This window comes from Clinocottus analis, unplaced genomic scaffold, assembly GCF_023055335.1.
Source record: "Clinocottus analis isolate CAN_PGR_092001 unplaced genomic scaffold, fCliAna1.0.p SCAF_32, whole genome shotgun sequence".
Lineage (NCBI taxonomy): Eukaryota > Metazoa > Chordata > Actinopteri > Perciformes > Cottidae > Clinocottus > Clinocottus analis.
Genome location: NW_027176065.1, coordinates 745,463 through 757,610, shown reverse-complemented (window position 1 = coordinate 757,610; position 12,148 = coordinate 745,463). Strand labels below are relative to the sequence as shown.

The following is a 12,148-nucleotide window of genomic DNA, read 5'->3' as shown; positions in this document are numbered from 1 at the left end:
CTCATTTCTACTTCTAAATGTAAAGACTGTTGTGCCCAACACAAAGCAGTTTCACATGAAGCTGATTGGCTGCAGCAAGGAATCGGCTCTGATGCTCTTCTCTGCTTTCCAATTAAGGAGGAAATGTATAACAACGCAGCTCTGACGGGCTCTTGTAGCACCTTGAGGCAGGAGACCCCACCGCTGACGAGCCATTCAGCATTCTGGACTTCTTTTTAATTGCCTGTGAGACGCTTGTTGCTCCTGGTTTGGTTTTTACCAAGTGTTAAGGAATGAACTAACAGAATGAGCCTTCGTTGGCTCCATCCATCCAGTTAATTCAAGTCAAGCTTCACTCAGACTTGATAAGAGCGTTTTTATGTTTAGCAACTAGTCTATGAAGGTGGAACTGTCACTGCTGAGAAATAAGTACAATTTGGAGAAAAAACAACACCAAAGAAGAAGAAGCGTGTTCTCCGTTCTCTCTCAGGCTCCATCAGTGACGACTTCGACCTCATTGATGATCACTTTTCTCTTCCCACAGTTTGTGATCATTTGCATAAGATACGATAATTGAGTGATGCATTTTTGGGGGCTGCAGCTAACAATTATTTTCAATGCTAACACTTTGAAATTCAAAATGTCAGCCCGAGAGCGCTATTAGAGGACATAATACTACTTTACTGTTGTGACATTTTAAAAAATATATTTTTTTTTAGGTAGAAAATGAACAAATGACCATATACGGTTCCTTGCCCGTTTGGTGAAAACAATCACATACGATGCGGGAAAGACGTCGTATGTACAGCGTGAGGAAGTGACCATATATGGTCACTCGAACGATAAAGGGTTAAAAAAAAGAAAAAAGGGCTGGTTCATCAACATTTTCTGTTTATCGTGAAGATCTCGTGCTACCTGACGACATCTCACCTTCCACTTCACAGCTGAACCATTTAAAAATAAAATAATTGAGATCGTTTGCAATAAAATCGCAACTGCGATAGGATTTGGGATCAATTTTAAAATATTCTCATTGTCTTTGAAACACATTAAAATGGTTACGGCGGGATTATCGCGGGGATCTGTGGCAAACATGCTTATGATGTGTTGGGCAGGACGTTTCTGCAGCATAATATTTAAGCACATACTAACAAATATTGAATTTTGATTAATTGCGCCCTGTGATTTAAAGTTAAAAGCAGCCTCTGCTCTTTGTTTGGGGGAAGTCAGTTCCTACGAAACAACCAGATGAAGGACTTCAGATGGCGCTCGTCCCACAATCCCCTGCAGGTCCGGCTCACCTTCGCCCCAGCGTCACTGAGAAAACCCGAACCGTCTCCGGCAGCAGCAGCTGCACGGACGCCGTCTCCTCGTTTGACCTTGAGCCGGCAGGCCAGAGGGCAGCAACCGTTCACGTCGATGTGAAATGTTTAAAATGGCAGCCAGCCGCGGAGGCTCATCATGGGAGGGCGACAGGCCCGCCGGTGTTTTTCTATACGGAAAAGACTGCAGGAGTCTGAAGCTAACGACGCTGGCATCGCTTCAGAAGCCCCTGATGAAAAGCACATGACGAGAGTCCCGACAACGCCTCGCTGAGCGTCGTACAGGCGGTCCGATCGCCGACAGCGTCAACGGCTCCTGACTGAAACTGAACCTCTCACCCGAGCGGCAGAGGTTTTCCGTCGGTGGGGGTGTTTCTGGGGGCAGTTTTTTTTTTTTTTCTTCTTCTGGTGAGCGAGAGTGATGCTGTCCTGCGTTCACTCAGAATGTTTTGACTGAGGATCCAACTCTCAGCCCTCCAGCTGGACCGCTCTGCTCACCGTGGGGTTTAAACCAGGACACAAAACACACCTGAGGTAGGACACACCCATTATTTACCAACAACGACAACAACAACAAAACATCTTTTTAAGGCTTTTTCACTCGTCAATCTGGCATTTTTTATTTTCAGAGGATGCAGCATCTCTTGTTTAGGTCTGCAGACGACAGACAAAATGATGTATTTTAAAAAGAGAATATTGCAAATGTTTTTATTTCTGAGGGACTTTGAATCGCATGAAAACGTTGGAGCACGAGGTCAATTCACAGGATCGTCTGCGGATCATCTTCTAAGTGAACTACATGATGTGCAAAGAATTTGAAGGGAAAGTTGATGATTAATGGTTGGGTGTATTGACCGCTGCTGCTTCTCTGGGGTTTAATTCAAGTAGCTCTCATTTGACAGAAGTGTGAGGTCATTTTGGAGATTATGGAGAAGAGTTTATTACAAATTGTAAAATACCCGGGGGGGAAATTGTGACCTAAGAAGTCAGTACGAAGTAGACGGGATGAAAGTGAAGAAACAAGGAATCCATTAGTGTACCAACAGAAAATGAACTATTAGTGATTGTCAATTAGGAAAATAATATATGATCAAAGCAACTTGTTGTTCTAGACACAGTGACTTCTGCTCTGTTTAACTGGGATGGATATTTTTCACTAACCTTCACCCCGATAACAGACAAACACTGATGCAGACTGCAGGGATCAGAGGGGATAGAGGTTGTCGCTCTGGTTTTGGATGTTTTATGAAATGTAAACCCTCCAGAGATCTGATTATACTTCACACACTTCACCTTCAATCAGTCGGACCGGAGTGAACTCAGATCCGATCGGTTCTCAAGTCTCGTCTGAGTGAGAGACAGGAAAACACAACAAACAAGAGAAATATCTGCGGCTCACTGCCAAGCAGTTCAAGTGAAAAAACACTTGAGGAACAAAAGGAGTCTGAGAGGCGCAGAGGACGGCTCTGCGCTGCCGAGCGGTATTTGCTGTTGCAGCAGGATGCTCGACCACCGCCGCATATTTGTGGGCACGACTGAAGGTTCGATGGTTAGTCGACGCACGCAACCGACCAGGCGACCTCGAGCCGCCGGCTGCGTGATCGTGTAATAGAGGAAGATGCATAAATCACTTTGTTGAATCACCGCAGATGTTGAAATAGGTGACAGCTGAGAAACATTTGTGTTGGCCGCGGCGGCGGCTTCACTTCCAGCGTTTTCGTGGAAACGCTGATAGAAAAAAAACAGCTGAAGGAACTCCAGTGTGTCCTTTCATTAGCGCTGTTTTAGCAAAACATTCCTCGATCGGGCCAACGTGAGGGGCTGTGACGCTGAAAGGTGAGAGGACTTGGATGTACACTCACTGGCCACTTTATTAGGTACACCTTGCTGGTAGCAGGTTGGAACCCCTTTAAGTCACAACCACAAAAAGGGAAATGCAGTTATTTTTACTTCACCGCATTCGTTTAGCAGGTATAGTTCAATGGGGTCGTTGGTCGTGGGGCATTGTGAAAGTATTGACGACATGCAATGCATCGATAACAACTAGAGGATGCAGTTCCTGAAGACATGGCGGTGGGAGTGCTGGCTGTTGGAAAGCTGATGCCGAGCTGTGTGCACTGATGAGCAGGGTTGCTAAGATCACTGGGGAAGCTTTAAAGAATAGTTTCAACAAGCTGTGAAGTTGAAAAGAGACCAAAATCAGCGGGTTATTTCCTCTGTGTCGCGATGACATCACAGCCTCCTGTCTATTGGTTTCAGACCTCCCCTCCGTCCTCTCAGCAGCTCTCCGCCCGATAACAAACCATGAGGGTCCTCCTCCTGCTCTGCCTGCTGGCGCTCGGAAACGCCAAACCCTACCAGTCCATCAACGTCATGGACTTCATGCGGAACTACGACATCATGATGGCCGATTCGAGCGACGAGGACGACGACAACGACGTCGACGAAGACGACGACGATTACGACGACAACTGTCCGGCCGGTTGCACCTGCTCGCCCCGAGTGGTGCAGTGCTCCGACAAAGGTGAGAGAGCTTTACAAGAGAACGCCCACAAACCATACGAGGAAGGGTTTTGCTTAAGAAATAAATAAATATTGCTATATCTGTTTAGTTTATTTTTTGCTTAATGATGTAAAAACTAAATACAAGTGAAGGGAGGTGAAGAAAAGTCAGAAACCATAACTGTGTGATTGATCAATGATTTAACCCGTTGAAAACTGTGGAACCAAATTTTGTCTCCAGACCTCTTTTTCCATGTTTGAGTCATCGTAGGAACCCCAAATTAATCCCAATACTTGTGTTTATTGTTTGTATTTGTTCAACAAAGTCTTGGGGAAAAAAATGTATATCTTCAAAAAAAATCCTTTTTAAAACATATTTTGATCATAACTATGAACATCCAGCATGATATGAGCCAGATTCCCCAAAAAAGCCTCCTGGAGCGTCAATAAGACACCTTTATGGAAAGATTAGGACATAAAGAATCAGAACCTGCAACAACAATCACAATAAAACAAAGTATTGTCCTGTTAGGAAGGAGTTTCAGTCAAAAAAATGGGTCGTTTGGTTAAAAAAAAAAGGAAAAAATACGTATTTAAGCCAAAAGATTGTCTCAATGGGGCATGCTGGGAGTTTCCAAAAGGTTAAGAGGCACTGGATTATTTACACAATATTATTGGCTATTATTAACGTGATATCAATATTACATTTCTTTTTTACATTATTATGAGGACACCGCTAATGAGAACGCTGAGTGTGAGCACATCTGGATCCACATGTTGCTGTTAAACTGTGTTGAAACAACACCGTGACTCATGAATGTTAATATAAAGGCTGATTTTATCTAATTAGAAACGAAGTTCACCATTTAGGATTATCAGTGAAGGTTTTGATGTACACTTGATACACACACCCGGAAACTTTAAGATGGAAGAGTTGAGTCAGGAAAATCACAACGACGTCTTCCTCTTGTACATTTCAGTATTTTAAGTGCATGAGCTCTGATTTTCAGCCCTTTTGGTCCAACTTCCTGGTCTTTGATGAGGCGTTTGTTTGTTTGTTTGTTTGTTTGTTTGTTTGGGCCAACAGGGGAGATCTCTGTTCCTGAGAAGATCCCCGAAGACACCGTGATCCTGGACCTCCAAAACAATGACATCACTGAGATCAAGGAGAACGACTTTAAAGGCCTCAACAAGCTTTATGTGAGAGAAACCCTTTCACCTTTTCACCCCTTTCACACACAAAACAGGATGTCTGAAGGGGAAGAAGTGAAGGAATCAATGGATCCAGTTCTGGTGCAGTCACATCTCCTGCAGGCGCCCGAATCAATCTAATCTGTGGGATACTTAGCGTCCATCTTTCTCATGTCATTAGCATATTGATGACTTGATAAACTGAAGCCATGTTCATTTTAATACCAAGTTTATTTGTATACAGTAAACTTTTTACAGCAGTGAGAGTAGGACGTATGTATGTACACACAAAAATACACCATCACATCCATTATCCCAAAATGTCCAGTTAATTCCCATTAATTCCCAATAATTCCCATTTATTCCCATGGAAAGTTTCCAACTTTGAATATTCCCAGAATTTTGCCACCCTAATTAAGTGAAAACAGACTTAAAGTTGTAAGACGAAGACACAAACAACTCCAAGACTGGACAACGCCATCTTAGTGACATGTCAATCACAAGGTAGCCCCGCCCTATAGCACAACCTGCTTTATGGTCTAGATGAACATCACGCTGTGTTGAAGAAGACTTGAAACTAGAGATGTCCAAAACCCTCGATAGCGAGTAGAGAGGATTTAAGTTTAAGGCTCTTCAGCATTTGGCTTCATTTTTCAGATTGGAATTTGCTGCTTGAGTCAGAAAACAAATTGAGTGTAGCTCCCCTTGCTTTAGCCCAACACACCTCACTTGTAAAGCACGTAAAACAAAAAGAAAATAACACGAGCCACATGTGGTCTGAGTCCATGCGTTTACTCCTCAACATCTGTGAATCGCTTCAGAATCACAGAAGATAAGAATTGTAATTATTCTGGTGGTTTTTCTACATGCATCTCTGAGAGCCAAAATCAACAACCAAATCCGCAGACATCTCTGAAACGAACACAGCCGAATCATACGTGTAAACACTACCAGAACACGCCATCAGATTCAGCTTTAAATGCCACATCGGACTCACGCGTACAAGTGAAGGATATTTTCATCTTGTAGCTTTTAAAAACTTACCAGATAGGAAGGAACGGCTCACTAATTCAGTCCAAATGGAGCCTGCAGCCTCGTGAGATTACGTTACTCACAGGCGGTTACAGAGCGCTCGTCTTTGATCTCGCTGATGTTCTCACTGTTGGGAATGAACCACATCAAGGCCTACAGCTCTGGAGACAGCGGCTTGTCCCCAAGTGTTGAATGGTGCCGTTTGCCTTGAATCTAAATACGGTTGTTTGGGTATCTGGAGTTTCTACCAATCCACAAACTGGGAACTAAGAGACAACCACGTCAGGTTTTGGTCGGTTGCCTAAATCAGAAAAAACGGGATTCGAACGGGCATTCAGATTTGTCTTCCCTTCCTTCGTCACAGTCAGGCTCATGAGACTTGGTTTCTAATAGAAACTAAAACAAACCCCATGTATGAAATGTCCTAAATAAATCTTATTCAAACAGAGTACAAGATAAAGAAAGCAAACCATACTGCTTTATATCAACAATATGTCTGCAGTCATAAACATTTGTCAATAATGATGTTTTCTATTTTGTTAATGTCAAAACAGACTTTTGATATTCTCCATCTTGAACGTGCATGGGTTGAATGTCGATTGCAAGAGTTCATTCGGGACCGTAGAAACATCCCTTTCTCCACACCAGGGCCTGTTTCTGATCAACAACAAGATCTCCAAGATCCACCCCAAGGCCTTCAGGAACATGGACCACCTCCGCCTGCTGTACCTCTCCTACAACCTGCTCACCGACATCCCCGCAAACCTTCCTCCCAACGTCATCGAGCTCCGCTTCCACGAAAACAAGATCAACAGGATCCAGAAGGACGCATTTAAAGGCCTGAGGAAACTCCATGTGCTGGGTAACAACAAAAAAACCTGGTTTCAATCCAATATCAGATTAGCAATGATCAACTTTCTCGTTGGGCCGGAGGCGTCTCCGTCCAGGCGAACGCTGCAGCAGTTGATTCATTTAACAAGTCCTCAAACTAATGTATGTTCCCCACTATAATTAGGAGATGGATTATAGATTGTTAAATGCTTAAACCAGATGTTTGGTGCTCGTCTCAACAGAGCTGGGCGCCAACCCTCTGGCCAACAGTGGGATTGGACTGGGAGCTTTTAACGGCTTGTCGACCCTGTACATCGGTATAGCGGAGGCCAAACTAACCGCTGTGCCAAAAGGTAGAGTACCACTGACCCCATGGTACGCTGATTTCAACAAATTAATGGTGGACTTGTCTTGTCACGCCTCCGGACCTCAATTCCACAACTAATTGAGGCAAACATCTTGTACATTGCTGATGTTTGGTGTGTTTTTATCTCGCAGACCTCCCGACCTCCATCACGGAGCTGAGCCTGGACTACAACAAGATCGCTAAGGTGGAAATAGAAGACTTCATCAGATATAAAAACCTTCAGAGGTATAAACCGGCCACGCTTTACCCTAGAAACGGACTCTTCGTCGAATTAAAAACTCCCAAGTGTCGATCGTGTAACCGTCAACTATACGTTTTGACTACTTTTGCAGGCTAGGACTCGGTTTCAACCAGATCAAGTATGTAGAAAATGGCAGCTTCGCCAGCATCCCGAGCGTCCGTCAGATCAACCTGGACAACAACCGTCTGAAAAAGGTCCCACCGAATCTCAACTCCCTGCGCAACCTCCAGGTGAGAGGCACACACTTTGATTAGCATCTGTACAAGAAAGTGAACAACCTTTAGTCTGTTTGGTGTAGCACCCCTTCTATTTATACACATCAGACAGCTTTAAATGTTGTTTAGAAGGCTATCAAGGTATCTCCGGGGTCATGTCCTCCAGATCATCTGACAGTATCCCTAGTTTCCCGTTTTCAGACGTGCAAAAACTCCTGAACCACCTCGATTGACTCCTCTCAGTGAAGAAGCCGTCTTCACTCCAAAGACCCTTCCAGATGTCTGGGTTCTCATCTGGTTTCTGAGACTGAGCCCAGGCACCCTACAAAGAGAACTCCTTTCAGCTGTTTTTATCCATCATATCATTCTTTCGAGTGCTGGAACATAAATAGTCTGCTAAATCCAGCAGGAGGATCAGTTCCTTACTTTGGTTTTTTACCACTAACGTCTGGTACGGCGCCTGTGTTGCCGCCAAAAAAAGGTCCACAGCAGCTATTTTACATGTCAAGGTAGAGTAAACAAAAAGGTGTAGTTTCCTTATGGCCCCGTTCCATTTAGTGTGTCCCGGCCAGGATGCACATAACTCTAACCCTTTGACTTTTAAGAACTGCTGCGGTGAAAAAGGGCCAGTGCAGCTGTCCATCTCATGCGCCATCTTATCTCCTCAAGTAACTGAATGAATCATGAATGTTGAATTGAGTCTCATGCTCCGGTGTTGTCACATGAGTAATGGAAGGAAGTTGTTAGCCATCTCAAATAAATCAGTTTCCTTCAACTCAGCCGCCCGGAGGCCTGAAACGATGCCCAACTTTCCGACTTACTTTCCCGGTCCGAAGGTTGTGATCCTGAGTTTCCACAGCAGGACTCTCAGTCACGGCTGTTTACCGACAAAGCAGTAAAAAAAACAAAAAACTACTCGTTAAAAACGAATCCACTTTGTTTGTTCAGGTGATTTACCTCCACGGCAACAAAATCAGCAGTGTGGGAGTCAACGACTTCTGCCCCGTCCCGCACAGCGGGAAGAAGAACCTGTACACGGGCATCAGCCTGTTCGCCAACCCGGTGAAATACTGGGACATCCAGCCGGCCACCTTCCGCTGCGTGACCGGACGGAGGGGCGTTCAGCTGGGGAACTTCAGGAAGTAGGGAGCGGAAGACGAAGAAGAACTGCCAACGTCCTCGTTACGGTATATCGGGAAGGAGTTGAACATAATTCTAGATAAAAACGAAAATATAACTGGATTCCGGGAAATGAGAGAACTGACATTATATTGATGTATATTAGAAAGTGTAGCACATGTTGAATGCAGGTACAATGATCTCTAGTGGGGATGTTGGTGCTGAGGGGCAGCATGCAGGGGGAGGACATGATGACATGAACATCTGTAGGTCCTAGTGAAGGTCAAGGGTCCTGCTTCCTTCTGTGAGCTTGTTTCTTAGCTTTTTGCTGTGGAAACTTTCCCCCGGTGTAAAGCGCCTCCTGCTGGTCACCTTTTGAACAACACCACCAAATGACCTGATTCCAGTAAAATGACATGCCAATGCCTTTTTTTTTTAACCAAAAGAGATTGTTTGTAGTTTAAAATAAAGAAATCCATCAAAGAGATTGTGCAACAATAAACACAATTCATTTTATTACATATTATATTTGCCTTTTTTTTAAAAGTTGAGACAGTAATTATCAATAAAAGAGTCGCTAAATGGCCAGCGTTGTGACTTCACAGCATCCTAAAACCACTTTCTTTAAAACATGTTTCCCTCCCAGCAGAAGTCTGTACAGTCAATAAATGGCGCCGGCATGATTTAGTGCAATAAGTCATTTTAAAGCCTCGTGTTTGTCTTTATGTGGTTGTTTTATATACTATCTCCCTGCATGTCTGTAGTGTCTTTATTTAGAAGCTGTAAGCTACATGTCAGACTGTTATACATTGTTCTTGATATAAACTCAAAACAGGACTTTGTTTTGTTGAACTATAGCAACCAAGTGAACTATTAATAATTATAAGCAGGTAATGAAAAGCCCAGGAGCATCTCCAGTGCTCTCTCCTCTAAACATGGTGCTATATTTATTTAGTTTGCCTTTAAATACACCTGGAACACCTCCCCATGTATATTGTTGCTTTTTGTCAAATTGAAAGTGGGTTTGAGTTGGAAAGTTAACTTTTGATTGTGTTATTTGAGCTACTTTTGTCATATCTTGTGATTGAAGGCTATTTGATTAAATTTGACTCATGTGAGACGAAGCTTGGATAAAATAAAGTATCTTCAAAGATCAATGCGTCTGATGTGACTGATTATAAAAAGGCCAAATAGTGTTTGACCACTCTGAGCCTCAAACAGACAGAAAGAGTTGTGTGTGTGTGTGTGTGTGTGTGTGTGTGTGTGTGTGTGTGTGTGTGTGTGTGTGTTGTGTTCTTAGAGCTGCACAGTTTTATAGATTCATGGTTACAAATAACCGAGTCAACAATAGTCATCTATGAAACAACAAACACATTGTGAAATATGTTCATCAAAAGTTCTCAGAGCCCAAGAATACATCTTCAAATGCCTTGTACCGTCCGGCCAACAGTACAGAACCTACAGATCTTGTTTGAGTTAAAGATGCAGAACTTATAGATCTTGTGTAATTTAAAGATGCAGAACTTATAGATCTTGTGTAGGTTAAAAGGTCCAGAACCTATATATCTTGTGTAAGTTAAAGGTCCAGAACCTATAGATCTTGTGTAATTTAAAGATGCAGAACTTATAGATCTTGTGCAAGTTAAAGGTCCAGAACCCAAAGATCTTGTGTAAGTTAAAGGTCTAGAACTTATAGATCTTGTGTAATTTAAAAAGGAACAAAACGTATAGATCTTGTGTAAGTTAAAAGGTCCAGAACCTATAGATCTTGTGTGAGTTAAATGTGAATTAAATGTTATCGCGAACATTTAAACTGACATGCTTTTTAAAAAAACATTATCGTTAAATGTGTTTTTTTTTAAATAGTCTCACTCCTTTAAGTTTCATTGTAACAAACACAAAACAACATAAATACTACTAACACTAATAATAATAACAGTAATGGTATAATACCATATTCCTGGATATTTTCCAGACCAACAAATCCCTCACTACATCCAGCTCAACGCCTTTACTGGGACCAGTGGTGGTTTCACTGGTTCGGAGGCTGCTGAACCAGCAGTTCCTTCACCAACCAGCAGGTGTCACTGCGCACTAAAGAGTTGAAGGGAGTTCTCTTGTCTACTTCTACAGTCAGAACCTCTGTAGTAGCCGGACCATAGACTGTTTAAACTATGAGTGTGGTTTCTGTGACATCATGCAAAGGTCTCTGAAGAGTTGTGATGCGTTAAAGTGGGTGTTTTAGGGCGTGGCCATCTGGGCAGTGACGACACAGCCGAACTCTAAACAAATGGGCAAAGAGGTGGATGCTACAGAGACCTAGCAGGTTTTCATAGCAGGCCGTCAACCCAGCAACACGAAGGTGAGGCCGTTGTAACACGAGGGTCTATGAGATTTGCCCTCAAGTGGTCATTTATTAAACTGCAGCTTTTGGCACTCTAAAAACATTCAAAAAAAAATTGCTCTAAAAAAATAAAAAAATAAAAAAAAATAAAAACCACGAAAAAAAAATAAATCCTATTAAAAAAAGCCCCAATTTTTGTTTTAAATGCTCAAAGAAAATGCTAAAAAAAACAACACAAAAATTAAAAACTAAAATTTGCACACAAAAAAAAGCCCTAAAAAAAAAACGCTCTCAAAACTAAAATTTGCTCTAGAAAAACACTAAAAGAAATTGTTATAAAAAAAGCTCTAAAAAAAAACAAAAACAAAAAACACTTGAAACTAAAATTTGCTCTAAAAAAAAAAAAAAACCCTCTAAAATTAAAAATTAAAAAAACGCTAAACGAACGACTAAACGAAAAGTGATTTTATTTTTTTTTAGCATCAGAGTTTGCAGAAAGAGCAATTTCATTAAGAAAATAGTGAAAGTTCTGGTACAGTCTCCAAAATATGGTACGTACAGCGACTATTCAAGCCAAAGACCTTCAGACTCATCTCTAAGGGCTTTAATGAACAAAGATGGCAGAAGTTTTGGATGTTTTCCAGTCCTGTAACGCCCTCGAAAACTGTAAAGTAAATGTATTTATTTAATTGAAGACAACTTTCAGTCCCGTAAGAAGACTTTTCCAGAGCTTTCAACCGTATTACACAGTCCTCATCAGCTGACGGAGGTTTGCTCTATTGAATTTTAATTGGAAAATATTGTTACGTTATTATTGTTAGATTGTTGATTTAAAGTGTTATAACTGATACTTAATGAATCATTTGATCAGAAACAAACATCAGAAAACACACGACGCAGCATTACATTGAAAAGGTCTCTCATACGGCTGAAGGACACGAGGAAAAGTGTCGCTTACGACAGAATTTACACAAAATTGCAGAAGCGCCTGATAAAAAAAAAAAG

At 42.1% G+C, this 12,148-nt stretch overlaps 2 protein-coding genes across 2 annotated transcripts in view; one reads left to right on the top strand and one right to left on the bottom strand.

Moving 5' to 3' along the window:
• The window catches only part of cenpp (centromere protein P), a 74,076-nt gene that overhangs the window by 27,158 nt on the left and 34,770 nt on the right, over positions 1-12,148 (bottom strand). The gene's annotated exons all lie outside the window — the stretch shown is intronic.
• aspn (asporin (LRR class 1)) lies at positions 1,813-9,924 on the top strand. Its single transcript, XM_068595857.1, has 8 exons — positions 1,813-1,835; positions 3,585-3,825; positions 4,891-5,003; positions 6,675-6,888; positions 7,100-7,210; positions 7,356-7,449; positions 7,557-7,695; positions 8,629-9,924. The coding sequence occupies exons 2-8, from the start codon at positions 3,606-3,608 to the stop codon at positions 8,824-8,826; spliced, it is 1,089 nt and encodes a 362-aa protein (XP_068451958.1). The 5' UTR covers positions 1,813-1,835; positions 3,585-3,605; the 3' UTR covers positions 8,827-9,924.